The following is a 27,845-nucleotide window of genomic DNA, read 5'->3' on the forward strand; positions in this document are numbered from 1 at the left end:
TTGAAATTCAAATTCCACTTTTTTAATTTAAAAAGTCCAGATTGAGTGGTGGTCAAAGGGCTGCCTCCAGGAGGGCCCCTCAGCTGAATGAGTGTGGGAGTGGAGGAATGTGAAGGCGACAGGCAGAGGGCCCCCTGCCAGAGTATGGGTGTGTCCCTGCAGGGTGCCAGCCTGTGTGGGCACTTATGGTTACACCTGCCAGGAGTCCCAGTGTGTCGGCTGTGGGTTTTCTCTGCCTTGTTGTTTGGGGGCTGGTCCTGGAGAGCCGCTGTAGGGTGACTCCCCACAGTGGGTGTGAGCTGCTGTGGGTTCTCCTCCTGTCCTGGGTTATGCTGCCCATGCACAGTGTTCCCACATCCACGTGTTGTGACCTGCCCTCCGAAGCCCTGGGGTTGTGTGTGTGTGTGCAGAGCATGGTGGGTGACTTTTCTCAGTTGGGGTGCTGGGGAGATGGAAAGCTAGAGGGATGCTGTAGAAATTTAATTCGAGGGGGGCTGGAGCCCCCAAGGTGCAGGATTGGGCCTGGCCCCAAACAAGGGACCCCTACCCCTTCTTCCACGGGGTGGGGGAGGGGTCGGGACTGGAGCTTGGTCTTCTCTGGATCCATGGGGCTGCCAACACCCTCATAGATGCTCACTGTGACAGAAGAGAGGAGATTCAGGATGGGAGATCCTCATCATGTCTCAGCCCTTGTCCTGATCCTGGGATATCCTAGAGGCCACTCCCCTCTGATCCTTCAGATGCGGGGGGGGGGTTGGGGGGATGCTGTAGTCGATCCCACCTATCCTAGGCAGCTGTGAACCACCTAGAAGTTTTCAGGAAGCTCAGGTGCCCCCCCTATACACGCAAGGGGGTGTTGGCAGATTCCCCCCCCCCAGCAGCCTTTAATTGAACACTAGGTCTATTCAGCGCCCCCCAATGGCCTGGCCATTAGCCACCTGCAACAAACCAGCTCCACCTGGTAGATCCCGCATGGGTTGTGGCTTCGGAATAAGATCCCGCAGCCGGATCCCACTTGGCAGCGCCCACAGACCCCAGAAACGAGCCGGCCCGGGGATCAGACTTGCCAGGGAACACACCTGGCGACCTGGGCCAGGATCTCCTTGATGCGGACGATAAGCTTCTCGTGCTGGGCGGGGTCGCGCTCGATGGCGCCGTGCAGCCGGGCCATGTAGAAGTCCAGGGTGCTGAGCGTGGGCGTCTCGCCTGTGCCTAAGGAGGCGGAGGACCGGTCAGCCCAGCCCAGCGGGGGAGTCACCGCGGTGTGGGCCTCACAGAAGCAAAAGTCAGAGGGTGGGAGCCTATAAGGGCGGAGTCCTTGGGAGGGGGCTACTGGGGCGCTTCAGTAAGGTCAGGGTAAATCTGGACCAGGGTAAATTAAGGTCAGTTGTGGGCAGGGGTCTGAAGATGGAAGTTGGGAAGAGCGGGGTCTTGAGGGCGGCGGGGGCTAGTGGGGAAGGGGAACTTTGGTCAGGTGAGGACACAACGCGGAAGGCGGGAACAGGAGAGGTCAGAGACCGGGAGGGAGGGTCAATATAGGCGGGGCTGGCGCGGGCAGGGCTTAACGAGGGCGGGACAGCTTCGGAGTAGTCGGGGGGCGGGGCCAGAAGGGGCGCGGCGAATGGAAGAGGGAAGTGCCGGTTTGTGCAGAGGCAGGAAGAGGGTGGGTAGGGGCTCGTGGGGCGTGGCCGGAGGGGTGGGACTCGTGGTAGTCGAAGTCAGTGGGGCGGGACTTGTGGGGGGCGGAGGGGGTGCGAGAGTTGTTGGGGGCGGGGCTTCCGCACCGGGCACCGGCAACGACGCGAAGCTGGCGGTGAGCGCCTGGCGCACCGCCTGGAGCTGCTGCTGTAGTGCCAGCGTCCGCCGCTCCTCCAAGGCCAGCTCCTGCTCCAGGCGCTCGCGCGCGCTGCTCATGCTCTGTGTGTGCCTCTGTAGCACCGCATTCTGCTCCTCGAAGGCCACGTTCATCTTCCGCAGGCGCCGCAGCTCCGCCTCCCGAGCTGCAGGCGGGGAGCCAGGTCAGAGCCTGGCGCTTCCCCGCCTTCCCGCTGCTCGGCCTTCACCCAGAGCTGTGCCCATCAGCCAGACCTTCCTTCACTGCTCTGCCTCCAGCCCCACCTCAGCTCCCGGGGCGGGGGAGGAAGGCACCCGCCGCCTTCCACCTCTGCGCCCTCTTGGCCCATCCTCTCTCCCTCCCACAGCCTGCTCTCCTAAGAACCCCTGGTGAGCACTTACCTTTGTTTTGGTCCAAGAATTCTTCAGTGAAGATGGGGACGTCGAAGGTGGAAAAGCCGTCACAGTCCCCACCCTGGGACGACAGGACAAGGTAGCATTTTTCTGGGGTGGGGGGTGAGGGGCAGCCAAACCCCTTCTGGGTCATCCCCTAAGCTTGGAAGGGTCTCCTCAGGCCACCTGGGTTAGAGTCCATTTAAGAGCCTTCCCCCTGCGTGGCCGCGCAGCCTCCGCTTGCACACATGTGGACCGGGAGCTCACTTCATCCCATGAGCGTTGGTCCTCGCTCACCCAGGGGTCTAAATACCTCCAGACCTTTCCCACTCAGGTGTTCTCCTCGGAGGAGGGGAGCTCACCTTGTGTCCATTCAAAAGGGTATTCATGAGCCCGGAGCCGGAGTCTTCTGGTGGGGAAGGGAGGAGGGCGGGGTCAGCCTCCCAGGCCTCCTCTGAACCTATGCTTTGCTTTGCATGTGCTGTTCCCCCTGCTTGGAACACCACCATTCCCCTCCCCCAATCAGCCCTACTCCTCCTGGGTCAAGCTCGAAGCCTGGGCTCCCCAGTGTCTGTGTGTGTCCCATCTGAGCGCTGATCAGGCCTGTTCACTCACAACTGTCTGGTTATGTGGGTCTCATTCCCATTGGCCCGTGAAAGCCCCATGAAGGGGGAGGTCGGTCTGCCTGTGTCACCGGTTGCACAGCAGGCACTCAGCTGTGCCTGGGGCCCTTTGCACCTTTCTTGATCTTCTTTTCCTGTATCTTCTCCGTGCACATCTTGTAGGCTTCGGACTGCTGGTACGCTCTCAGCTCCTTCATGTACTGCTGCTTCTCCCGTTCGGCCTCATCCAGGTACCGCTAGCGGGAGCAGCAAGAGAAGGCTTGGCTCAGTCTACCCCATCTCCATCATTCAGCTCACTGTTCTGACCCTTCCCACAGCTCCCTACTGCCCTCCAGACAAAACCCACCCTCCAGGCTGCTACTCAGGCCACCTCCTGACTCCCTGAACTCACCTACTTCACCCCAATTCCAGCGTTTATAAACCACTCCTTGTGTCTGACTATCTGCAGGCTCCCACGTCCAGGCTGGACTGCCCTCCCAAACCCACTTTGCTTGTTGAAATCCCACGTAGAGGGTGCAAGCTGGTGTGTTTTGTTTTTTTGTTTCTCCTTGATATTTTTGCAATTTTAAAATTAATTGCCAGATTTAAAAATCAGGTTTCCATCGAAAATGCAGCCCCCACCCTTCTTCTTTAGTATAATGTAGTTTATTTATTTATTTTTGACCACGCAGGCAGCATGCAGAAGTTCCTGAGCTAGGGATTGAACCCACGCCACAGCGGTGACAACACTGGATCCTTGACCTGCTGAGCCACCAGGTAACTCCCACATTGTTTAAGGTTTACCTCTGTTCCTGCGTATGGCTACCCTTTAACAAGCCGGAGAGAGCTAATAGGTGGTCACTTCTCCAGGCGGAAGGAAGGACACTCCACACCCTTTCCTTTGGGGTAAGTGGCTGCGGGTGAGTGTCTGAGCGTATGGAGAGAGGTCAGTGGTCTCGGCAGTCCCCACCTGCTTCTCCGCTGGCTGCAGCTTGCTCCACTCCGCGCCCAGCATCTTGGTAATCTCGGGAAAAGGCAGGTCTGGGTGGCGAGTACGAATCTGCTCACGCCGCTCGTTCAGGAAGCGCACGTAGCCGGTGACCGGTGCCTTAGGCCCATTGGGTAGGATCTTCTTCCGCTTCTTGCCCTTGGGCCAGCCGCGCTTCTTCACCGGCTGCAGAACCCAACCGGGCCGTTGGGAGGGGGCCTGAAGGGCTGGGGCTGGGCCCAGAGAGGAAGGGGCATGGCCCTGGATGGGTCCTAGCCAGGAGGTGGGACCCAGAGGCCTGGAGGTATGGCCTGGACAGAGTTCAGGATTGGAAGAGTGAGGTGAGGAAAACCCTGGCCAGGGGTGAAGGGATCAAAGGGACTGGGGTCAGAGGATCAGCCCATGGATGCGGCAGGCTTGTGGTGTGGGCGTGGGCTCTGGGCGTGGGCGTGGTTTCTGTACTGGAGGCGATCTTCTGGCAGTGGGCGAAGCTGGCATTCGGCGATGGGCGGGGCCTGAGCTTAGAGTGGCAGGGGAGCTTCTGGTGGCGTGGTATTTGGCACTTGGGCGGGGTCTCAGCATCTTGAGGGAACTCTGGTCGGTGGGCGGAGCCACAGCGAATTCATATTGAACTCGGGGCGGAGCTTCAAGGCTAAGGGTCGCCGCCCCCAAAGTGCAGGGACTCACCTCCTCCTCGTGGGACCCCTTCTCTCCTGCCCGCGGGCCCTCGATGCGCTCTTGCTTGACAGCAACCACGAATCCCCCGTGCTGTCCTGGAGTCTTACCGCTCGCCGACCTGGAGACACGGGAAGCCAGGGTCACCCCACTCTCCAAACCCGAAGGCGGAGCTGGCAGCTCGAGGGCTGAGTCCTTAGAGGGGTTTGAGGTAATCAGGATTGGGGGTGGGGGGCTGAGACAGCAGGGGCACTACCGGAGCCACAGGGACCTGGGAGAGTCTGGAACCTAGGGATCATCCTCACTACCCCCCACCTCCGACGGTATCACTGGCAGCTAAGGGCCTGAATTCTGGAAACAGAGGTCTGAGGGGGTCAGGATCCGAGGATGGGGACCCCTTAAAGGCTAGAGCCCAGGAATTGGGAAAAGCTGGTGAGGGCCCGAGGGGGAGGGCCTGCTCCAGGTTGGGGGAGTCAAGACCGTGGGGGGCAGGGGTCGAAGAGCTCCTACGCGACCTGGGGGGCGCCCAGGCTGTAGCCCAGAGTGGGCTGGGGGAGGGGATGTCGCACTCACGCGGCAGCCGCGCCGGGCTGCTTGGGGCCGTGGGACATGGCCGCTCCCGGCCGCACCTGGAAAGCACAATCGTGGCCGAGTGAGGGTCTCTCGAGCAGCTGACGGCGGGGTCTGGCTGTGGAGCCCCGGAATGCCGGGGGGGGCAGGATCCGGGGACAGGGAGGCCCTCGAGGGCGGGCGCCCCAGGGATCCTTTGTTGGACGATCGCCCCCCAGGAGACCCAGGTCCGCAACCCCCGGCTCGGGAGGGGCCCCGCCCTGATCCTGGGACCCCCACGCCCCCCGCTCTCTCGCAGGGCCCCGACTTCTGCGGCTGTTTTCACCTCGAAAGAAACTTTCCCGGACCTCTCGGCTGCTGCGACGCTCCAACCAACCGCTCCAAGCCCGCCCCTGCCGCCTGCTCCGCCCCACCCCGCCCCCGGCATGCTAATAAAGGCTCGGCGAGCGGTCGGATTGGGTGTGCCCTACCCATGGGGCGTGGCCATGCAGATGAAGGTCGGCGCGCCCGTTGGTGATTGGCTGGGGCAGACGCTGAGCCGCGTGGGAGGTTAGTGGGAAAGGCTGCGGGCGGGTGCGTCAAGTTCGGCTGTGCTCGGCCCGCTCTCGGGACCAATCAGGATGCTTTGAGGCACCGCCGGGGCGGAGCCTCTTAAAGGGCCAGTAGATGCGGCAAGAATTTTTCCTTCGTACGTAAAGGGGAGACTCCACGCCCCTGCGGGATCCCGGGACCAGTGGGCTGTGTCGGGCTCGGCCCTAGTTGCCATGGGGCTGGCGGCAGGTTGCTAGGGAAGGGGTTGATCTTTGGGAGCAGCTCCTTTCCCCACGGCAAAGTGGGATATGTTCTTAGCAAACCTGGCGGGGAAGTTTCCCATTTATTGACTGGACTTGGAGCCGCGGTCGTGTCCTGCCTTGCTCTGAGCCGGAGGCCTCTGGATGCAGGGGCCTCAGCTTTTCCTTTTATGCAATAGGGGTTTTGTAGTGTCCAGGACCAGAAGGCTGCGAGGTTGAGACTGGGAGCTGGGCTGGAAGCATTTGGGGAAAGGTGGTGGGGACAGGAAGGCTGCAAGGACCTCATGAAGGTGGAGGGCTAGGAGACTCTGCCCCGGAATCTTGAGGAACCCCAGGCAGCAGCCCGATCTTCTCACAGCATGGACCGGGGTTGCCTCTGCGCCCAGAATGGTAGTTGTGGCCACTGGGTGTTCGTGATGGTTCATTAGAGTCTAAACAATCTGTCCAGATCACCTCCCTGCTCTCACCTCCCTTCACTTTTCCCCTCACTTTCTCCACACCAGCGACCTCGTTGTTCTTCACGTACATCCGTTTCATTCATTCCCTCCTCTGGACTTTTGCACTCGCTCTTCCTTCTACCTGGAGTGTCCCTCCCCGAGATTAAATGTCCCTCTTTTCAGTGATATTTTCCAAGGCTTGTACCCCACCCCATACACCAGTCTTATCTTTTCTCCATATGAGCTGCCTGTTTGCTCGTTGCTGTATTCCTAGCACCCAGAACAGTGCCCACAGGTGCTCTAATACATAGTCATTGAATAAACAATTGAATGAATCATGTAAATTTCTAACAAGCAAGAGCAGCTGCTTTGAAAAACAATCTGGCAGCTGGAAAAAAAAAGCAAAAGAAAACATGGAGTTACCATGCCATCCATCAATTGCACTCCTAGGGATATACCCAGGAGAATTAAAAACATACCTATATACAGAAACTTGCACATGAATGTTTTCAGCAGCCTGATGCTCACAATAGTGAAAAAGTGGAAGCAGCCCAAATATCTATCAGTTGGTTAATAGGGAAATAATGTGGTCCATCCATCCAATAGAATATTACTGGCCTTAAAACGAATAAATTGCTGATTCATGCTATGACGGGATAAGCCTTGAAAACATTAGGCTCAGTGAAAGGTGCCAGTCACAAAGGGCCAAACAATGTGTGTTTCCATTTACATGAAGTGTCCAGAACAGGCAACTGCAGGGAGATAGGAAGTGGATTAGTGGTTGCCTGCGGCCAAAGAATTGGTGGGGAGGGGGAATGGATAGTAACTAAGGGGCTGATTAGGCACGGGTTTTTTTTCAGGGTGATCACAATGTTCTAAAATTAGACTGTGGTGGAGTTCCCGTCATTGCTCAGCGGTTAACGAACCTGAATAGCATCCATGAGGATGCAGGTTCAATCCCTGGCCTTGCTCATTGGGTCAAGAATCAGGCATTTCTGTGGCTGTGGTGTAGGCGGTCAGCTACAGTTCTGATTCGACCCCTAGCAGGGGAACCTCCATATGCTGCAACATGGCCCTAAAAAAAAAAAAATTAGAATGTGATGATGGTAGCATCTCTCTGTTAATACACTGCAATCTATTCATACACTACAGTGTTAATACAGTGATAGTGTTCCATGGAATTGTACACTGTAAATGGGTGCATTGTAAAGTAAGAGAATTAAATCACAATAAACCTGTTTTCCTAAGAGTGAGTGCAAGGCTGAGGAAGATGAGTGATGCCCTGGAATCTTGACAGACCCAGATTCCAGACTCTGCTCTGTTGCTTCATCAGCTGTGGGATTTGCCACTCTCTGCTGGGTTAGAAACAATCTAGGTGAGACTGCTGCGTTAGAAGCTAGGGGAAGGCCCGTCGTCCGAGCGCCGCCTCTTTACCTTGATTGATGGGGCTGGTGTTGGCATAGAAACTGTCCTTTCACTTCCAAGGTACCACACAGAAATTCAGGCCTCTTCTTGTGCATCAGAAAGGATTGAAAGGTTTTGAGGTTGATTTTGAAAGCAGTTTGGAGCTTGTTGGCATCCAGATAAATGCCTTGCTGCGTGGATATTTTCTAGAAAAACAAAGTGTCTTTAGTCCAAACTGCATTGCATTCACTCCAATTCATGTAATCCAGACACATACCCGCTCCAACGAGCAGCATGTCATCATTGCAGCATTTTTGCTGTTTTTTACATCCTTTTTACAGTTATCTAAAAGCAGATTCTTTTGCCCCAAATTCATGAATAAGTTTTTCTTAGCAAAGTTCTCTCAAGTTCTACCTCTCAGTAAAACCAATAATTCCAGCTGTCTCATGCAGTTTAATTCATGCTAGTTTCTTTGTCTTTATGTCTGTGCTTCATTTGGAAATATTTATAGTATGAAACCAGGAAGAGTCTCCGCATTTGTGGTCCTAGAAATGCGAGATCGGGGAAGCATAGCTTAAACTCTTTGTTTTGAAATGAATTTCACTATGCAAATGATATGCAAATTCATTTTATTTGTACCAGATGTAAGTAGTGCAGGCTGCTGTATACCTCCACAATCCTCCCCGTGATCAGCTTTGTTACATATGTGTCTTACTAAAACTTTTCCTGCGCGCGCGCACACGCGCACACACACACACACACACACACACAGTATGAGTGTTGTCCTAGGGCTACAGGAACAAAGCACTACAAACTGGATGGCCTGAACAACAGAAATTTGTTGTCTTACAGTTCTAGGGGCCAGAAGTCCAAGTTCAAGGGCGTGGTCAGAGAGTTCCTTTGTGTTGCAGCCGGTTAAGGACCCAGTGTCGTCACTGAGTAGCAGTGGGTTTGATCCCTGCCCCTTCCTGGCCTGGGAACTTCCACAGCGGCCATAACAAAAACAAGGTCAGGACTGGTTCCTCCTAAGGCCATGAATATGCCCCAAGGTCTCTGCATGCTTCTGGCTTCTGGGGGTCCCAGGCCATCTGTGACATTGCTTGGCTTGTAGAAATATTACTGCATCTCTGCTGTCATGTTCATATGACGTTCCCCGTGCATGTGTGTCAATGTCCAAATTTCCTCTTTTTATAAGGTCACCAGTCATATTGTACTAGGACCCAGCCTGCTTCAGTGTGACTCATCTTAACTCATTACATCTGCAACAATGCTCTCTCCAAATAAGGTCACATTCTGAGGTCCTGAGGGTTAGGACTACCACCTAGGAATGTGGGGGGGGGGGAGTGCAAAGCACAACACACGCACACACCCATACACACTTGTAAGTGTGTGTGGACCTACTCCTATAAGGAATGTGAGACGACATCCTGCTTTTTGTGATCACATGGCCATCATGCTGTAAACCTGATCACCTGCAAAACTCGACTCCACGGCTTTTCTCCCAGGGACTTGATAGGTGAGGCGCAGAGCAGTGCCTCCTTTCCTCTGGTGCTGGGTGACATTCCACAGTGGGACTGCATTACTGCCTATTTAAGGAGCCCTGGTTGATGCTATTCATGGTCCTTCCTGACTGTATTGCAGCTCCCGCTTCAAATTTCCCCAACCTGCTGTCTGATGCCCCTGACTGATTTTCCAGGGTGGGTAGGAAGACAGGAAATTGCTGAGGTGTGGCACCTCTTGTTTATGTGTTTGTTTGTTTGTTTGTTTTTGTCTTTTTGCCATTTATTGGGCTGCTTTCGCGGCATATGGAGTTCCCAGGCTAGGGGTCTAATCGGAGCTGTAGCTGCCAGCCTACGCCAGAGCCACAGCAATGAGGCATCCGAGCCGCATCTGCAACCTACACCACAGCTCACGGCAACGCCGGATCTTTAACCCACTGAGTAAGGGCAGGGACCGAACCCACAACCTCATGGTTCCTAGTCGGATTCGTTAACTACTGTGCCACGACGGGAACTCTTTGTTTACGTTTTTAATGTTTGTCTGCCAGCATGGGGACAGTTCAACTATCTGCACCCCCTGAAAGGATCAGGGTGTGGTGAGTGCTCCCAGGATACCCCAGCCCTCCTCAGCCTTTTTTTTTTTTTTTTTTTTTTTTTTTTGTCTTTTTAGGGCTGCACTTGCAGCATATGGAAGTTCCCAGGCTAGGGGTTGAATCTGAGCTGTAGCTGCCAGCCTATGCCACAGCCACAGCAGTGTGGGATCTGAGCTGTGTCTGTGACCTACGCCACAGCTCATAGCAATGCCAGATCCTTAACCCACTGAGCGGCGCCAGGGATCGAACCTGTGTCCTCACGAATACTAGTCAGATTCATTTCTGATGAGCCACGACAGGATCTCTTCCTCAGGTTTTTTTAACAGAGCAGATTTAATTCAGGGGATTGCTTTCTTGGGCACTAAAGGGCTGAGAAGGCAAAAGGGGAACACAGAGGTAGCAACTACCCAGGGATGTGGGGACAGGGGTCTCAGACCTCTAAGGAGGTAAGGAGGAGGCAACTCTACTGCTGCTGGACCCTCAGGAACTCAGGGAGGCAGCGCTGAGCCCCAGCTGTGGGACTCAGGCAATTTACCAAAACTCTTCTGTGCCTCAGTTTGCCCCTCTGTGAAGTGGGACAATAACCTTGTCTTCTTTGATCAGGTTGTTGGAAGGACTTTTAGGGGATTGATACCTGGAGACACTTTTGGTTGTTACACTGAGGTGGGGAGGTTGCTCCTGGCCTCTCCTGGGTGGAGGCCAGAGATGCTGCCATGCCCTCCACCCACCCTGAAGTGCAATCTGGTGCCAAGTGTCCATACTGCTAAGGCTGGGAAACCCCATTCTAGGGACCAAGAAATTCTTTAAAGAATGTTCATTTTACAGAATGGGCTTGCATGAAACTGCTTGGGTTTGATCTTGGCTCTGCACCCCCCCACAGCCACCCTAGGATCTAAGGAAAATTCTTCTGAGCCTCAGAACCATCCCTCTCCACCGCATCCCCTCCCCACACCATCCTAGCCCAAGTCAGAGAGAAGATCAAGCACCTCTCCTGAGGCTGGACAGGAGCCACGGGACATCTGATCTCCAGCTGGGAGGAGGGGAGACGCGGGTCTGGCGCCTGCAGAGGCTGGGGCTGCTCTGGGGACATCAAAGGCTATCCAGATCTCCTGACCACAAGCCTGTCTGTCCATCTGTGCTACCTTGAGGGCTGGATCTTTATCTCTCCTTCCCAACATCCCTTCCCAAGGCAGGGCCTTCTCTGATCTTCCCAGTGAATCTGACCCACCCTCTTATTCGGGGAGCACATACCCATGTCCCAGCCCGATAGCTGAGGCTGGCTTTGGAACGGACCCCCTTTACCCTCACTTCCCCCCTACCCCCGCCATAGATTTTTTTTTTTTAAGGGCTGCACCCGAGGCTTATGGAAATTCCTAGGCTAGGGGTCAAATAGGAGCTACAGCTGCCAGCCTACACCACAGCCACAGCAACTTAGGATACAAGCCATGTCTGCAACCTACACCACTGCTCACGGCAATCAATGCCAGATCCTTAATCCACTGAGTGGGGCCAGGGATCGAACCCATGTCCTCATGGATACTAGTCAGGCTCGCTAACTGCTGAGCCATGACGGGAACTCCCAGATGTACTCTTAAATTAGTTCGTGAATAATGAATGAATTCAAGAATGACATGCAGGGAATAGCTCCGTGGCTCCCCCAGGGTCAGGGTCAGCCTTGTTCCTGCCTTCCCCGCAGAGTCAGGGCCAGAAAAAAACAGCCAATTCCAACAGGACCAGAGATGTGTTTGAGCTTCCACTGAACGCTCTCTCCTCCCCTTGCCGATAGCTGCCCCCAGGGGCTGCCTGGCTGATGCCCTGGATTCCTGACCCACACAGGAGGCTGATAAAGGGAGAAAACTGAGCCCCCTTTCCCCCTCCAGGTGGGCCCTCTCCTGCCAGTGAATAAATAACAAACATACTGGAAGTCATATGCACTTCAGTTGGAATCTTTTTTTTTTTTTTTTTTCCCCTAAGGCCGCACCCGCAGCATATGGATATTCCCCGGGTCTAATCGGAGCTGTAGCCGTCGGCCTACACCAGAACCACAGCAAAGCCAGATCAAGCCGCATCTGCGACCTACACCACATCTCACAGCAACACTGGATCCTTAACCCCTAGAGCGAGGCCAGGGATCAAGCCCGCAACCTCATGGTTCCCAGTCGAGTTCGTTAACCACTGCTCCAGGGCAGGAACTCCCAGTTGGAATCTTGAAGCTACCTCTTGTTAGCTGCATGGGACGTCTGTCTGAACCTCAGTTTTCTCACCTATGAAATGGGTGTGACGGAGTTCCCGTTGTGGCGCAGTGGTTAACGAATCCGACAAGGAACCATGAGGTTTCGGGTTCGGTCCCTGGCCTTGCTCAGTGGGTTAACCATCCGGCGTTGCCATGAGCTGTGGTGTAGGTTGAAGATGCAGCTCGGATCCCATGTTGCTGTGGCTCTGGTGTAGGCCAGCGGCTACAGCTCCGATTGGATCCCTAGCCTGGGAACCTCCATATGCCGCGGGAGCGGCCCTAGTAAAGGCAAAAAGACAAAAAAATAAAAAAATTTAAAAAAATACGAAAAAAGAAATGGGTGTGAAGTGTTGAGGGTTGAAAGGAGGTGAGAAATGAAAATAGAAAGTTTAGGCTAATATTTTTAAAAGTTTTCTTCCCTTTACTTCAGAGAAATCTAAGGGGACCAGGGAGGAAAGTCTTGTGGTTCTTATCTCTTCTTATCCCTTTATCTCTTCCTAGTGGTCTACCCCTTATCTCTTCTGCCAGGCTATCTCTCTTGGAGCCCCCATTCCTCATCCATACCCAGTTTTTTCAGGATCCTTTTCATGAAAGAGCGGTTGTGGCACTGGGTGGTCTGCATTAGTGTGGGGGACTGGCCCAGCACCCCTTGGGCTGCCTGAGCCTCAAGTTTCTATATGGGTTCCCCTCTGCTTTCCAATTTCTGCCTGTGTTTCTTCTTTTTTTAATGAAAGTTCCTGGGCCAGGGATTGAATATGAGCCACAGCTGCAGCAAGGTTGGATCCTTAACCTACTGCGATGGGCAGGGGATCAAACCTGCCCTTCTGCCGCAACCTGAGATGCTGCAATTGGATTCTTAAACCACTGCACCACAGTGGGAACTCCCTACCTTCATTTCTGATTCCCTGCCTCTATGTCCACTATTCAATCATTTGACGGATATTTCTTGAGCTCCTACTATGTGCCAGGCATTGCTGGGGACAACACAATGACTAAGACTGACCTGGTCCCCACCTTCAATGGGGATCATGGTACAGTGGGGAAGACAGTTAATCAGTTGTGGGGGTGAGGTTGGGGGGAGCCCAGGGTACTTTGGAATCAGGAGTAGTAACAGAGGGGATTGGACAGGATGCTGGAAAGGCTTTCTGGCTGAGAACATCAAGAGCTAATAGGAATTCCTGTTGTAGTTCATCGAGGCAGGAATCCAGCTAGTATCTAGGAGGATGCAGGTTCGATCCCTGGCCCTAATCAGTGAGTCAAGGATCTGGCATTGCCATGACCTGGGATATAGGTTACAGATGCAGCTTGTATCCTAAGTAGCTGTGGCTGTGGTGAAGGCCATTGGCTACAGCTCTGATTCGACCCCTAGCCTGGGAACTTACATTTGCTGCAGGTGCGGCCTCCAACAGGCCAAAAATAAACAAATAAATAAATAAAATAAGCTAACACTTAAATCCTTTCAAACATACATTATCCTCATTCTAGAGCTGGAGAGACTGAGGCCCCAGGAAGTGAAGGGACTTGTCCCAGCCTCAGAGCTAAGAGGGGGTGGGGCTGGATCTGGATCCCATGAATCCGGCTCCAGAGTGCAGGTTGTTGAGCCACTGCTGGAGGAGGTCTGGAGGCGGGGGAAACTACTCAACGCTTGGAGGAACTTGAAGCTGCTGATGTGGTGGGTGACCCAATCCTGGGAGGGCGGTTGGAAGGAGGATGCAGAGGAGTCCAGAGCACAGGCCTCAAAAGTCGCATGCACTTGATTCACTGTGCGCCCTTGAGCACCCGGGTCCCCTCTTCAGGCGAATTTCTCGCATGTGAATTCGAAGAGACTCGCTCCGCCTCCTCGGCTGGGATGAGAAAATCCACGTGGGGCGCTTGGCACAGTCAGCGCTCATTAAATGCCAGCTGGTGCTATTATTCTGATTATACCCATTATTATCGTTAATAACTAATTAATTAGCACTAATGCGTCCTCTCTGCGTCCGACTGGGTCTCTCCGGACCCCGAAATCACTGGCCCTAGGAGAGACGAGGTCGGACTCAGACCTCTCTTCTACCCACCTACGGCCCCAGCTCACCCCGTCTCTCCTGGCCCAGAACAGACCTCATAAATTTGTAGGCAGGTTGAGATGGCGTGGGCCTGGAGGCTGGTGTCTGATGAGGGGCGCCTCTGGCGTCGCCCCCCACCTCCAAGGGAGGGGGTCCTGCAAACCACTGTAAGAGTGATGGGCGCTAGGACCCCGCGGCCCTGTCGGTGCCGGGTGTCAAGGCCCCGCTCACCCCCTGAGGCCACGCCCCTCTTGGTGATGATTGGCTCTCGGTTCCCGGCGCGCGGCTCCGATTGTTGGAAGCGGCCGCCGCTCCCGGGATTTCCCGCCCCGCCCGGACTTAGTCTCTGGTCCACTGGCTCCGCAACCTTAAAACCACTCGGCGGGGCGCGCTGGGCGGACGCAGCAGCGGCGCAGGGACAGCGGGCGGCTGACAGCCTGGGAAGTAAGAGAGGGGGCCCGTCTGCCGGTGCCCCACGGCCGGCCCAAGCCGGGAGAGCCGCCATGGGCCCGGGGCCCCCGACGGCCGGAGCGGGGGCGCCCCCGAGGCCGCTGTCCCTGGTCGCGCGGCTGAGCTACGCGGTGGGCCACTTCCTCAACGACCTGTGCGCGTCCATGTGGTTCACCTACCTGCTGCTCTACCTGCACTCGGTGCGCGCCTATAGCTCGCGCGGCGCGGGTCTGCTGCTGCTCCTCGGCCAGGTGGCTGACGGGCTGTGCACGCCCCTGGTGGGCTTCGAGGTTGACCGAGCCGCAGGCCGCTGCGCCCGCTTCGGCCCGCGCAAGGCCTGGCACCTGGTCGGTAAGCCCCCGCCCAACCTCCCCCATCCGACTGCCTCTCTTCAGGGCCTGATACTTCTCTATCCGCCCAACCCATGGGCCTTCCTATCTGCCTGCTCAACTGCCCTGTAACCCTTGTCTGTCTGTCGCATGGCTGCTGTCTGACCCGCGGGGCCTCCTCCGTCTGACTGTTCACGTGACCCTCCAGCGTCGCTTTTTTCTTTTTTCTTTTTTTTTTTTTAGGTCTGAACCTGCATCATATGGAAGTTACCAGGCTAGAGGTGGAATCAGAACTACAACTGCTTGGCCTACGCCACAACCGCGCCATATCCGAGATGCGTCTGCAACCTACACCACAGATCATAGCAACGCCGGATCTTTAACCCACTGAGCAGGATCGAACCCGTGTCCTCATGGATACTACTTGGGTTCGTTATCGCTGAGCCAACAACAGGAACTCCCAGCATCACTTTCCTTTGTCTGTCTAACCCTCAGCGGCATTTGGATTGGGTCTTATTGCCAGCACCTTGTCTGGTCAGGCTTGATTTCGTCTGTATCCATGTGACCACTCAGGACAACTCTTTGAGTGAGGATCAGGCTGCCTTGAGCCCCCTCTGTCGGTTTTCTGGAGCCCACTTTGTCCATTCCCTGCCCAGTCTTGGGCAACCTGGCACTTGGTAGCTTTGGGGAGCTGCCCAGGGAACTGGCTTGGGGGCCAGGTGAGCCAGAAGAGTCAGAGTTCTGTGTGTGTGTGGCTGATGGGATGAGGGTCTGCAGAGTGGGTAATGGGGTCACCTTCTGTTCATTCTGGGGGAGTTGCCTGGACTAGAGGGCTATTGGTGGGGGAGGAGGTGGGTCTCATGGTTGCTGGGGCACCCTGCCCATTGCAGGCCGGTGATAAGGCCTGTTCCTGGGGTCCCTTCCCTGCCCACCCAGACCCTGGGCCCAGAGATTAGCCCCGGCTGTTCTTTCCCTGGCAGAAGTATCCTCCGCATCCTGGCATTTGGGGGCTCACTGGGCATTGCAAGAGGCAGGGCCAGGAATCCTGCCCGCTTTTGGGAATTCTGGGCGGCAGCTTTCTAGAAGCCAGGTGGGCTGGCTTGTGTCTCCTTTGCCCCTGGAAACTGTGACTGAGGAGCCAGTGATTTGCCCTGGGGCCTCATGAGTAACATTCTTGCAAGGTACAACATATCTCCAAGCCACCTATGGGTTGCTGGTGTTGCTGTGGCTGCTGCTCTGGGGGCTGAATTTCAGGTTTCTTAGGTCCTGAGGATGCCTAGGCTGTTCTTAGGTCACTTAGGCTGCCACAGCCAGGGAGGGGAGCAGGGAGAGGCAGGTGACTCAGATGTCAGTCAGAGGTATCCCTCTGCGGGCTGGTGCTGGGATTGCTTACAGAGCTGAGCTCAGAGTCTCAAATGCAGTTTTGTTCATAATAATTGGGTAGACTAGTTGACACGCTGAAGAAGTTGTTCCTGGAGTTCCCATTGTGGCTCAGCAGTAACGAACCCAACTAGTGTCCATGAGGATGTGGGTTTGACCCTGGCCCTGCTCAGTGGATCAAAGATCCTGTGTTGCTGTGAACTATGGTGTTGGTCACAGATATGGCTCAGATCTCGCGTGGCTGTGGCTGGTGTAGGCTGCAGCTCTGATGTGACCCCTAGCCTGGGAACTTCCATATGCCATCAGTGTGGCCCTAAAAAAAAGGAAAAAAGAAGAAAAAAAAAAGTAGAGGTTGTTCCTGAGCCAGAGAGAGAAGAGATACGAGGGTTCTTTTCTCTGGGCAAACATGTGAGACACCTCTAAGGAGATGGAGCCAGCTGTGGGCAGGTATCCCAGCAGTGGACACTGCATGTGCAAAGGCCCTGAGATAGGACCTGGTAACAGCCTGTCTTCGCCTTTCATAGGTGGAGGGCTGAGGTTCAGCGAGGGTCCCACCAGACCCCAGAGGATGAAGCTGAGTCCCTTTGCCAAGGGGTAGGTCAGGGGATGGAGGCATCTCCAATAAAGAACTGAAGGCTTTGTGTTTATGCAAAACAGGCCTGGGGGTGGGTGCCCCAACCAGATACCAAGGCATCCGCCTGTGCCCTTTCCCTGCCTTGGGGGGAGCACATGGGGAGACCTGTGAGGAGAGGAAGCTGGGGCGGTTCCTTGTGATGCCTGATAAAGTAACTTGAGTAAAGGTCACCTCGGCAACAGTTCCCACTTCTCTATTTTGCCCCCGAGTTTGAGGCTGGTGGGGATGGACTCACTCTTTCCCTTAATGAGCCCTTGGGAGCTCGCTAGCCAAGAGAGCCAGATATGCATGCACCTATGGGGTCCAGACTGGAACTGATGGGTAGACTGGGCTTCATAAGGAAGAAACAGAGCTCTGGAGGAGGGGACATTAGTTTTGGGGTTTTGAAGGCTGAATAGGAGTGGTTGGTAGGGGGTAGGGAGGAGCATTCCAAGTAGTTGAAACAGCTTGTGCAAAGTGTGAAATCTCTTGGCTTTGAAGTTGCTGAGGCGGGAAGTGGCTCAGCAGCAGGAGCTCCGGACTTCACACATTAACTCTTATTTCTCACATAGATCTTGTGAGGTATTTTTATTAGCTCCCTTTTCTGGAAACGGAGGCCCAGAGAGGCAAAGTAACTTGCCCAAAGTCCCTCAGCCAGGCAGCCTAGCCCTGACAATGGTTAACCTAGCCTGGGGAGCAGCAGGGTAGAGTCTGGCCAAGGCAGCACATTCTTTTGACCAGAGTCTACAGTTCCTGCCTGGCCCTGGGTGGCCTCCAGGCATCTGCCTAGGGTGCCCCTCCCAGGCACCAGTTCCAGAAAAATAGCAAGGGTGGTTTTGGTTTCATTTCCCAATCCCAGGACTGTGGGGGTGGGCCCAGGGTCTGGGGATGAGGTCACTTCCGGGGCCTGGGAGCAAGAAGGAAGTCCAGCTCCTGGCACAGTACAGGGCCCCCTCTAGGTGTTGGGATGGGAGGAGAAGGATGCAGGGCTGGAGGGAAGGAGTGTGGCTCAGGGTTCAAAAGGCTGGATTTTCAGCTCCGTGGCTCACTCACTGGACCTCAGTTTCCTCATCTGGAAATAGCGTTAATAATAACATCCACCCCTTTGGCCTGTAAAGAGAGGCCACTATTATTATTCACTCATTTAAAAGATCACAGAGTTCCCATCGTGGCTCAGCGGTAACGAACCCAATTAGTAAACATGAAGACACAGGTTCGATCCCTGGCTTCGCTCAGTGGGTTAAGGATCCAGCATGGCTGTGAGCTGTGGTGTAGGTCGCAGACACAGCTCTGATCCTGAGTTGCTGTGGCGTACGCTGGCAGCTGTAGCTCTGATTTGACCTCTAGCCTGGGAACTTCCATATGTCGCAAGTGTGGCCCTAAAAAGACACAAATAGAATAAAATAAAATAAAAGATCCTGATGTGCCAGGCCCCATGTTGGGTGCTAGGGATATAGAAGTGACTTGGGAGAGATGTTACCCCACCTCCTGTCTGGTGGGAGATCTCGGCAGGCAGGAAACAAGCAGACAAAAGAATTCCTGTGTGTGCTAAAGAATATGAAGGAAAAAAATCAGGGTTCAGACTGAGAGTATTAGGGTGGGGAAGGGACAGCTGGTGACTGGGGTGGTCGGCATGGGGGGTTTCTTTTTTCTTTTTTTAATGGCTCCACCTGTGGCATATGTAAGTTCCTGGGCCAGAGACTGAATTTGAGCCACAGCTGAAGCAATGCTGGATCCTTTAACCCACTGTACCAGTCAGCAGTGGGGAGATTGAACCTGAGCCTCCTCAGTGATCCAAGCTGCTGCATCGAATTCTTAGCCCACTGTGCCACAGCAGGAACTCCAGAGGGATTTCTTGGAGAAGGTGGCACTCTGAGTTGAGTCCTGAAGGATGAAATGGGGTGAACCTTGCTGAGATGTGAGAAGAAAAGCATCCCAGGCAGAGGGCACAGCCTGTGCAAAGGCCCTGGGGCAGGACCATGCCAGTTGTGTAGGAGGAACAGGGAGGTGAAGGCCCATGTGGCTGCAGCAGAGTGAAAGAGGGGGAGAGGGAGGAGGTGAGGGCAGGGAGGTGACAGTGCAGGTGGTGCAGGGCCTTTGGGGCCTCAGGGTGGACCTGAGCTTGTGCTGAGGTACTAGAGTGTTTTCCGGGAAGAGGCCCCCTTATGAGCTGATGGGGACACTAGGTCTCGGAGAGAGCAGGGTCCAGCCCAGCCCCGCCCCGTGTCACTTGGGCCTCCTGACTCCTGGCAGCCCCACGGGATGCCTGGTAGGAACTGGGAGGAAAAGGCCCCCTCCGTGGGCGAGATGGGAAGAGGATGTGGTGGGTGTAAGTGGTGCTTCTGGGGGAGGGGGGAAGTTTTCCAGGGGGATCCCTAAGCAGCCTTTCAACCTGCTGCATGGCCTCAGGCTATGCTTTAAGTTTCCCCAGCTGTCACCAACGGGCCAAATCTGGGGAGTCCTGAGCTGGTGTGGGGAGGCTTCATTCCTGCCGCTTCTTGGCACCTGACCGACCGATTGTCCTGGCCCCGGCCCTGTGTTCGTTAGAGCATGTGATCTGTTCAGTGTCTATTTCCCCATCACACACCAGGGGCATGTAGTCTGGACTGGGAGGCCCACTCCTTCTGTCCTGTTTGGCTGCCTGACCTCAGGGGGACTTCAGATCTCTCTGCCTTGTTTTCTCCATTTGTCTCAGGGGCCATAGGCCTAGGGAGGCCTGGGCTGCTGATCCCGTCTCACTGTGTGACTGGTGGTCCTCTAGCCTTTTCTGTGTCTCAGTTTTGGGTAGTCCTTGGCTGGCCCTGTGATGTGCCCTCCCCTTTTCTGCTCGTCCACAGGCACCATCTGCGTCCTGCTGTCCTTCCCCTTCATCTTCAGCCCCTGCCTGGGTTGTGGGGCCACCACGCCTGAGTGGGCTGCCCTCCTCTACTATGGGCCTTTCATTGTGATCTTCCAGTTCGGCTGGGCCGCTACGCAGATTGCGCACCTCAGCCTCATCCCGGAGCTTGTCACCAATGACCATGAGAAGGTGGAGCTCACAGCTCTCAGGTGCTACCTTTGGGGCAAAGCGGGCGGGCAGGCACGCATACAGCAGGCGAGGCCAGGGGACCTGGGGTCACCTTCCATATCTGGGTGCTGCTTGGCTGTGCGGCTCTGGGACTCAGCCGCAGCATGAACAGCTATAAATTAGTGTATCATTCAGCTGTTGCTGGGTAATAAAACGAGCACTAAGTTAGCAGCTTCAAACAGCACATGTTAACCACCTCACAATTTCTGTGGGTCAGGAGTCTGACAGCTTAGCTGGGTTCTCTGCGTCAGGCTTGAGGTTGTAAGCAAGGTGTCAGGGCTGGGATGTCATCTGAGGCGTGGGGTCACTCTACCCTGATCATGTGGTCAGTGACAGTGTTCGTTTCCTTGTAGATGTAGAACTCGTGGTGGTGTATTGCTTCTTTGAGGCCAGCAGGAGAGGTTTGTTTTTTTTTTTCCCCCTGCTTTTCAGGGCAAACCTGCAGCATATGGAGCTTCCCAGGTAGGAGTCAAATCAGAGCTACAGTTGCTGGCCTACACTACAGCCACAGCCACAACAACACAAGCTCCAAGCCATGTCTGCGACCTTCACAACAGCTCATGGCAACACCGGATCCCCAATCCACCAGGTGAGGCCACTGATTGAACTCACATCCTCATGGATACTAGTTGGATTCATTTCTGCTGTGCCACAATGGGAACTCCAGCAGGAGAGTTTCTGATCTCAGGGATGGTGCAAGCCATTTTTTCTGAGGGTCACTTGATTAGGTCAGGCTCACCCAGGATAATCTCCCTTAACTACATCTGCAGAATCCCTTTAGCTTTGCCACCGAATTTTACCCAAACATGGGAGTGACATCCCATCATATTCATAGGTCCCGTCCCCAAGGGGAGGGAGTTAGACAGGGCAGAGCCAGGGCATGGGACTCTGAGGGTCCTAGAATCCTGCATGCCACATATGGGTACATTTGGTACCCAGTGTATCCCTTGACTTACTAGAGGTGCTAAAGGAAGTGATTCTGGATATAATGAAAACAGGAGCATCTATGGGACGGTTGCTATGTGCCAGGTTCAGTTCTGGGCCCTTCAAGCAGACTGTATTTAATTGTCAAGACAAGCCTGAGAGGTTGTCATGGCCCATGGCCAGGGTTTGAGCTGAGCAGGTCTCTATGAAGACTGTGCAGTGGGAACAGGGTTGAGGAGATGACCTTTCTTGGCAGGTGGGATGTCACCCATACATGAAGGTGGCGTAAGTGCTCGTCACAAGGGCCCAGTCTGTCTGCAGCCCATCCTGTCCTCCTCCCCACCCCACCCAGTTCCCCATTATGGCTAAGAGCTGCAGGCACTAACAGCAGGGGTTGCCCATTCCCTGGGGCCCCCTGAGGGCCCCAGCTGGGGGAAGGGCTGTGCCCGGCAAAGGCCAAGCTCTGGGTGTGTTCTATCTGAAAGTGCTTTACTGTCTGCCTCGTTAACTTCACCTTGACTTCTGAAGGTATGCTTGTTCTCATGTTCAGAAAGGGAAATGGAGTCCTGGTGAGATCCAGAGGCTCCCCAGCCCCGGCCGAGCCCCTAGGGCGTCATGGCTCTGGGGCTGCAGGTAGGAGTGATCCATGGAGCCTTGTCCTGCTGAAGCCGGGGATTTCTGAGTTTCTCAGGTTCTCAGGTTTCTGTGTTGCAGCCCTTACTCAGTCCTGCTTTGCCCGAGTCTGCACTCCACACCTGCAGACAGGACTTGCACAGTGGAGTCTTGGGTCAGTGTGGTAAGTCATCAGATAACGTGGAGGCTAGGGAAACTGAGGCCAGCAAAGGCTTCCCTGGGGCCACCCAATATGTGGGTGGCTGAAATCACCCACTGGCCGGAGGTCCCCCAGATGCCGCAAGCAGCTCTGACTGTGCAGCTCCCTGGGAAGGAAGTGGTCCTGTGGTTTCTGGGCTCCCCCGCTGAGGCCCCGCCTACGCCCCACCAGGTACGCTTTCACTGTGGTGGCCAACATCACCGTCTATGGCGCTGCTTGGCTTTTGCTCCACCTGCAGGGCTCTCCCCACATGGAGTCTACCCAGGATATCAATGATCAGCTGGGAGTACAAGATGTGCCAGTGTTCCGGGTGAGCCGGGGCCTGGGATGGGTCAAGGCCGTTGTTGTCTGGGTGGGACATCCCCAATGCCCTGAACTCGGGGCTTGTGCTGAGAGCCACTGCTGACCCCTCTCCTGCCTGATCCCCAGAACCTCTCCCTGTTGGTGGTGGGCATTGGCGCTGTCTTCTCACTGCTGTTCCACCTGGGCACCAGGGAGGGGCGCCGGCGGCAGGTGGAAGAGCCAGATGAACATGGCCCCCTATTAGCTCCTGCTACTGCCCGGCCCTTACTACTCTGGAAACACTGGCTTCAAGAGCCAGCCTTTTATCAGGTACGTCACAGGAAGAGGGAGGTAGTAGTTGACCTCCCACCAGCCCCTTACTCTGTGGGGCTACAGGCCCCACATTAGAACAGAAGTAGCCCCTTCTCCAGCCTACACCCAGGCAGACATTACCAATCAATCACTGTGCTTTTCTCCACCTGATCAGCTAGGCAGTCCCTACTAATGGTCAGGTGCCAGTTGTGGAGTTGCTCACCTTGTTCCCACCCCTTCCCTGGCTCCCTGCTCATGGGAGTAGAGGATGACCCTTCTGACCCCTGAGCCATCTTCTTCTGCTTACAGGTGGGCTTGCTGTACATGAGCACAAGGCTTATTGTGAACCTATCCCAGACATACATGGCCATGTACCTCACCTACTCCCTCAACCTGCCCAAGGTGAGCCAGTGGTAAGGCAGGGATGAGGGGCCCCAAGCCTGATGAGCCATGCCTAAATTGCCTGTGACTGCTCTGCCCCAACAGAAGTTCATCGCCACCATCCCACTGGTGATGTACCTCAGCGGCTTCTTCTCCTCCTTTCTCATGAAGCCCATCAACAAGTGCATTGGGAGGAATGTGAGTGAGTAGGGCTGGGGGTGTCCCCTAGAACCTGGGCCCCTACAGACCAGAAGCCTCGGGTCTGGGCACCGCTTGGTAGAAACTGGGCTCTGGGTGCCCTGGGCTGCAGAGCTCTGGAGCCTTCTGTGCTGTCCAGTGCAGTAGCCAGGGGTGGTGGTGTGACTAAGGAACTGAGTGCTTCATTTTATTTCATTTTAATTGACTTGCACTGAGACATAAGCAGCCACCCATTTCTGGTGGCAGCTGTATCAGGCAGCATAACTCTAGAATGTCTACTGCACGTAGCTCTCAGTACCCCCGGGCTCAGAATCTCAAGAATCCTGAGGTCAGAGCTGGGGGCTTCTTAGGGATGACCCAACTCAACTCCCTCATTTGCTGGGGTTGGGGGCCAGGGGTGGATTGGAGGGCAAATGCCAGGCTCAGGGTTACCTAGTGAGGTGACCCTGACACTGGGCTGGGCTGCCTACAGATGACCTACTTCGTGGGCCTCCTGGTGATCTTAGCCTTTGCAGCCTGGGTGGCACTGACAAATGAGCTTGGCGTGGCTGTGTATGTGGCAGCTGTGCTGCTGGGCACAGGCTGTGCCACCATCCTCGTCACCTCGCTGGCCATGACGGCCGACCTCATTGGCCCCCACACGGTAGGTCTGCTGGGCAGGGCCAGGTTGGGGTTGGAGACCAAGGCCTGGGATGCTGACCCCTTGTCTGTGTTCCCCCAGCACAGTGGAGCCTTTGTGTATGGCGCCATGAGCTTCTCGGACAAGGTGGCCAACGGGCTAGCAGTCATGGCCATCCAGAGCCTGCACCCCTGCTCGTGAGTGCCACCCATTCATTCATTTGCGCTTAATGAGGTGTGCCAAGCCTGTACTGTGCACCAGGTGCTGCCCCAGGTCTAAAAATTCCATGAGGACAGAAGACGCCACCCTGGTGGCTTCTCAGCCAGGGGGACCTGGTTATTCCCCACCTCCAGCAACCATTTACTCACTTAGCAGACAGACTATCCTGTGCCGGGTGTGGAGGACACAGCTTACAGATAGATAAGGGGATGTGAGAAGGCAGGGTAGTGGGAGGCCTGGAATCCCTGTAACTGAGACCCTCTGAACCCAAGGTTCTAGTTTCAAGTATGTGCCACATAGAAGCCCAGGGTTTGGGAATGAAAGCTGGCCTGGTCCCCTGTCCTCATGGAGCTGTGGGCAGCATCAGCCATGTTACTAATCGTGTGGGTAAATGTGTGACCCAGACCAGTGGTGAGGGGTGTGAAGGACATCACTTAGGGAGGCCTGACTGGAGTGAGAGACCAGGAAGGGCTTCCTTAAGGAGGTGAAATTGGACCTGAGACCTTGAGGATGTCAGGGAGTTCTAGGCAAATAGGGAGGAACAGCCTGTGCAAAGGCCCCGGGGGGAGGACTATGCCTGGCATGGTGGAGGAACAGTGAGGAAGCCCATGTGGCAGGAGCAGAGGGAGTGAGGGGGAAAGAGGTAGGAGGGGAGGGCAGGGAGGGGACAAGGGTGGTCATGTAAGGCCTTGAGGGCCACCTGGAGGGCTTGGGCTTTTACCCCTAGAGGTGGAGTCCTAGAGGACTGTGGGCAGAGGAGGGGCAGGGCCTGAGTCAGGTGCTCACTACCACCCCCTGGTGGCTGCTGCAGGGAGGACAGAAGAGAGGGTGGGAATTGGGGAGGAGAATGGAGTGGTCCAGGGGGGTGCTGATGGGGCTGGACCAGGTGGGGGCTCAGGAGGGACGAAGGAGAAATGGGCAGACTAGGGTAGACTCTGAAGGCAGAGCTGACATTACTGGCTGAAATATCAGATGTTGGAAGGGAGAATGGAGTTGAGCATGACCCCCTGGTCCTGGCCTGAGTGCTGGGAAAGACAGGGCACCCCAGAGGAGATGGGAGGTGGAAGTCCAGGTGGGGGCTGGAGGGTCCCGATAAGTGTCCGCTCCCCCTTTCTGTCTTCCTCTTGCCCCCAGCTTGGAGCTCTGCTGCAGAGCCTGCGTGAGCTTCTACCACTGGGTGATGGTGGCCGTGACAGGTGGGGTGGGTGTGGCTGCCACCCTCTGCCTGTGCAGTCTCCTCATCTGGCCCATCCGCCTTCAGAACTGTGAGTTGTGGGCCACCTCTGCAGCCACGGGTGGTAGGTCTGGGACAGGGACCGGCCCCACCCTCGCTAACTCCACTCCCATCCCCTTCTCTTCCAGGGGACTCTGGAGCCCAACCCTGACACTGTCCCATGGTCCCTTGCTCTATGCAAATTAACCTTGAGTGTGAACATCTGATGCCCAGCGATGCCTGAAGTGACCCCTCCCCCCGCTCCTCTGATCCCACCAGTGTCCTCCCCACCTGGCTTTGGGGGTTGCTGGGTGAGGTCAGCCAGGGCAGGGACATCTAGCTAGGCCCTCTGCTATCCAGGGGCAGGTGGAATTCTTGTGGGCTTGGGGTATTCCAATCTCAACTCTAATCCACTCCCAGCTGTCTGGGTGATTTGGGGGTGCCATGTGAGGGGCACAGGACCAGGGACTCTGCTGAGCTCAGCCCCAGCTCCTTGCTTATGGCCAGAACAGGGTCTCCTGGGTGCTGCCAGGCCCTGGAGTACAGTGTCACTGCTGAGCCTACCAGGAGCCCCAGTCTCAGGGTTGGGGGGCTGGACCAAGAAAGACCCTGGCAGCAACCAGGCTCAGCATGCTGGGCTGGGTGCCTGAGTATATCTCCCCACACCCAGGCTACTGCTGACAGTGAATAAAGAGCTGGGCATGGCGAGGGCTGTGCCTTGGCCTGTTTGCCAGGGGCCCTCGGCAGGAGAGGGCAGTCGGTGTGCCCTCTGTGCCTCTGCCCTGGAGCTTGCTTGCTGCCCAGGGTCTTGGTTAGCAGCTCACTTTATCTGGCCGCCTGACCGTCCCCAGAGGTGGACAGATGCCTGGAGTGGGAGAGGCGCATAGGGCAGCATGATCTTTATCCGTGGATGGGCGTGTAGTTGGGTGGGGGCCGCTGGTTGGTAGAGGGGCAGTAGGGTTCTAGGTCCCACTGCCGGTAGTTCTGGGCGGTGTAGCGCGGGTGCTGAGGTGCTGACAGGTACGGCACATAGTCAGACGCCCGCCACAGTGGCTCCACCCCAAATCGGTGTCTGTTGATTACTGTGGGGGCCAGGACCAGGTCAGTGTCAGGCCTCAGCTTCCTGGCCCTGGGGGGTTCCCCCCCCCCACTCCCGCCCAAGGGGCCTTGTTCCTGCCCCTGGCTCCCAGCCTCACCGTATTCCTTGCCCCGGATGGGTCTGTCTTTCCACAACATGCTCCCCCACCGCGTGCTGGGGTCTCGGTACTGGGCCGGGATGATGGGGTCATACCAGGCGGTCTCCCAGAGGCGCTGGGCATAGGCTGCAGGGTGGGGAGAGGCTGTCTCTGCACCTTGGGCCCTCACCCTCCCCTCAAGATTGAGCTGGTGTGGGCTGGGCACTCACCTGAGGGCATGCTCTGCTCCCTGTGGCGGTAGCATCCATGCCAGCGGGCATAAGCCTCGCGATACGGGCTGTCCAGGGCCCTTGGGACCGTGTACCAGGCTTCTCGGGAGTCCGAGTTGGTTAGGCCGGTGTACCAGAGCTGGCCAGCCGCATCACGTCCCATGGGTGTGTACTTCCAGCGCGTCGCTTGCTTGATGGCTGGTGTCCAGCGGGGGCCCTCCTGGGACAGGTAGTCATCGCTAAGGGGCGGGGAGGAGAGAGACTGAGCTTGTGGCGCCCCTGCCCTCCCTGGGCCTCTGCATCCTTTGCTGTGTTGCCAGCATCAAGGGTACAGAGACCTGGCCCGTGGTGTGTATGTGGCGGGGGGAGGCTTTCCTCCATCCCCACTGGGCCATGTCTGTCCTTTAGTACCAGACAGCCACCGCAACCCCTGCCCCACGCTGCCCCGGCAGAGGTGTGGGAGGCTGACCCTGCATAGCCCATCCTCCTAAACATTTCACTTTTGTAGCTTTTCTTGCTTCTCTGCAAATCCTTTCCCAGCCTCCCACACCTGCAGGCCCTTTCCTCCAGGAAGCCCACCCTGCCCCATCCTGCAAGTGTACCAGGAGAAAGTAGTCTCAGCTATGGCTGAGTGAGGGGAACCATGGGGTTGGGGACATAGGGAAAGGGTGCGGGGGTGCCTAGGCTCCCAGGAAGACCTTCAGGGAATCCTTCTGCCATCACTATCCCTTCTGTCCCCAGGGGTCAGCTGGGAATGAGGAAAGGAGAAACCACGCTGCTACACAGGAGTGCCTGTTCCGGGGGCCTCTGGTGCCAGAGCCTGTCCCAGGCTGAGGGCAACAGGAGGGCTTCCTAGAGGAGGTGGCAGTAAAGTGCAGCACGTGCCAAGGCCCTAGGGTGGCGGGAGATGGTTTAATGTATGGAGGCTGGCAGTGCAGAGAGGGAAGTGGAAATGTGCCAGTGAAGACACAAACCAAACCTCAGCGAGATGGCATCAGACCAAAGCTCTCGATCTGGAGCACATCCTTGCAGTGCCACTGCCTGAGACAAAGATGGGCTGGTGCTCTGGCCTGGGAGTGTGCTCCAGGGGGGTGCCCCAGCAGGGCCGCTGACTCCCAGGCCCCAAGCCACATGGGAAACCGGAGACTCACATGTCTCGTAGGGGGTTGGATCAGCCCGGTCAGTTCTGGGCCATCAGTCCTGGGAAACGCCCCAGACTTGGGTCTGCCACTTGCAGGGAGGGGAGATTCAGGACTGTCTGGCAGGGCCAACCCTTTTGAACTACAAAATGAACTGAAACATCAAAATGCACATGGTTTGTAAAAAGGAATTAAAACAGTCTAACATAACATACAATGAAAAAGTCTGTGTCAATTATACCTCAAAAAAATTCCATTATAACTGGAAAAAAGCTTTCTCTTAATAAATGAATGTCTATAATCAAGAGATCTACTAAATAATAGCACTAAAAACAGAAGTGAGGCTGCCCTCATCCCAGCTGCCAGCCCCTGTACCCGGGCTGCCACTCTTCCTCCATGAAGATGTATGTGTGCTGTGC

At 55.8% G+C, this 27,845-nt stretch overlaps 3 protein-coding genes across 22 annotated transcripts in view; 1 reads left to right on the plus strand and 2 right to left on the minus strand.

Moving 5' to 3' along the window:
• HMG20B (high mobility group 20B) lies at positions 1-5,504 on the minus strand. Of its 8 annotated transcripts, none has more exons than XM_021084117.2 (10): positions 5,387-5,504; positions 5,065-5,120; positions 4,504-4,612; positions 3,799-4,002; positions 2,965-3,085; positions 2,589-2,635; positions 2,236-2,308; positions 1,785-2,000; positions 1,068-1,212; positions 1-636 (listed from the first exon to the last, which is right to left on the minus strand). In XM_021084117.2, exons 1-10 carry the CDS (start codon positions 5,486-5,488, stop codon positions 624-626), a joined length of 1,086 nt encoding a protein of 361 aa, XP_020939776.1. In that variant the 5' UTR covers positions 5,489-5,504; the 3' UTR covers positions 1-623. The 8 variants fall into 8 exon arrangements, with proteins under 8 accessions (XP_020939776.1, XP_020939778.1, XP_020939779.1 ...); XM_021084119.2 differs by having other exon boundaries at positions 1,080-1,212; positions 5,387-5,503; XM_021084120.2 differs by having other exon boundaries at positions 1,080-1,212; positions 2,589-2,632; positions 5,387-5,488.
• MFSD12 (major facilitator superfamily domain containing 12) lies at positions 1,774-27,650 on the plus strand. Of its 12 annotated transcripts, none has more exons than XM_085013275.1 (13): positions 1,774-2,326; positions 3,012-3,079; positions 3,521-3,605; positions 5,360-5,610; positions 19,673-19,883; positions 21,830-21,968; positions 22,088-22,270; positions 22,562-22,654; positions 22,739-22,831; positions 23,304-23,474; positions 23,553-23,647; positions 24,804-24,934; positions 25,032-27,650. In XM_085013275.1, the coding sequence occupies exons 4-13, from the start codon at positions 5,487-5,489 to the stop codon at positions 25,052-25,054; spliced, it is 1,263 nt and encodes a 420-aa protein (XP_084869401.1). In that variant the 5' UTR covers positions 1,774-2,326; positions 3,012-3,079; positions 3,521-3,605; positions 5,360-5,486; the 3' UTR covers positions 25,055-27,650. The 12 variants fall into 12 exon arrangements, with proteins under 12 accessions (XP_084869401.1, XP_084869399.1, XP_084869398.1 ...); XM_085013273.1 differs by lacking the exon at positions 3,012-3,079 and adding an exon at positions 3,699-4,702; XM_085013272.1 differs by lacking the exon at positions 3,012-3,079 and adding an exon at positions 3,699-4,702 and having other exon boundaries at positions 23,558-23,647.
• TEKTIP1 (tektin bundle interacting protein 1) overlaps positions 22,559-27,845 on the minus strand; it is a 7,530-nt gene continuing 2,243 nt past the window's right edge. The window contains exons 2-4 of one of the 2 annotated variants that reach the window (XM_085013285.1): positions 26,288-26,526; positions 26,079-26,204; positions 22,559-25,964 (exon numbers count right to left, since the gene is read on the minus strand). In XM_085013285.1, the coding sequence (XP_084869411.1) occupies positions 25,783-25,964; positions 26,079-26,204; positions 26,288-26,526 (547 nt within the window). In that variant the 3' untranslated portion in view covers positions 22,559-25,782. Of the gene's footprint in view, positions 26,205-26,287; positions 26,527-27,845 lie in introns of both variants that reach the window. The other variant, XM_013987308.3, reaches the window with a different exon arrangement.

Source organism: Sus scrofa, chromosome 2, assembly GCF_054392235.1.
Source record: "Sus scrofa isolate SSC_HxYL_T2T_F1_AM1 chromosome 2, Sscrofa_HxYL_maternal_Yorkshire_Landrace_v2.0, whole genome shotgun sequence".
Lineage (NCBI taxonomy): Eukaryota > Metazoa > Chordata > Mammalia > Artiodactyla > Suidae > Sus > Sus scrofa.

Coding starts and splice junctions, on each gene's coding strand:
- HMG20B (XM_021084117.2), bottom strand. CDS start 5,488: ATGCCGGGGGCGGGGTGGGGCGGAGCAGGCGGCAGGGGCGGGCTTGGA. Junction 4,003..4,503: donor AGGGGTCCCACGAGGAGGAG/GTGAGTCCCTGC, acceptor TGGGTTCTGCAG/CCGGTGAAGAAGCGCGGCTG. Junction 2,001..2,235: donor ATTCTTGGACCAAAACAAAG/GTAAGTGCTCAC, acceptor CCCCGCCTGCAG/CTCGGGAGGCGGAGCTGCGG.
- MFSD12 (XM_085013270.1), top strand. CDS start 14,567: ATGGGCCCGGGGCCCCCGACGGCCGGAGCGGGGGCGCCCCCGAGGCCG. Junction 22,271..22,561: donor AAGAGCCAGCCTTTTATCAG/GTACGTCACAGG, acceptor TTCTGCTTACAG/GTGGGCTTGCTGTACATGAG. Junction 24,935..25,031: donor GCCCATCCGCCTTCAGAACT/GTGAGTTGTGGG, acceptor CTTCTCTTCCAG/GGGACTCTGGAGCCCAACCC.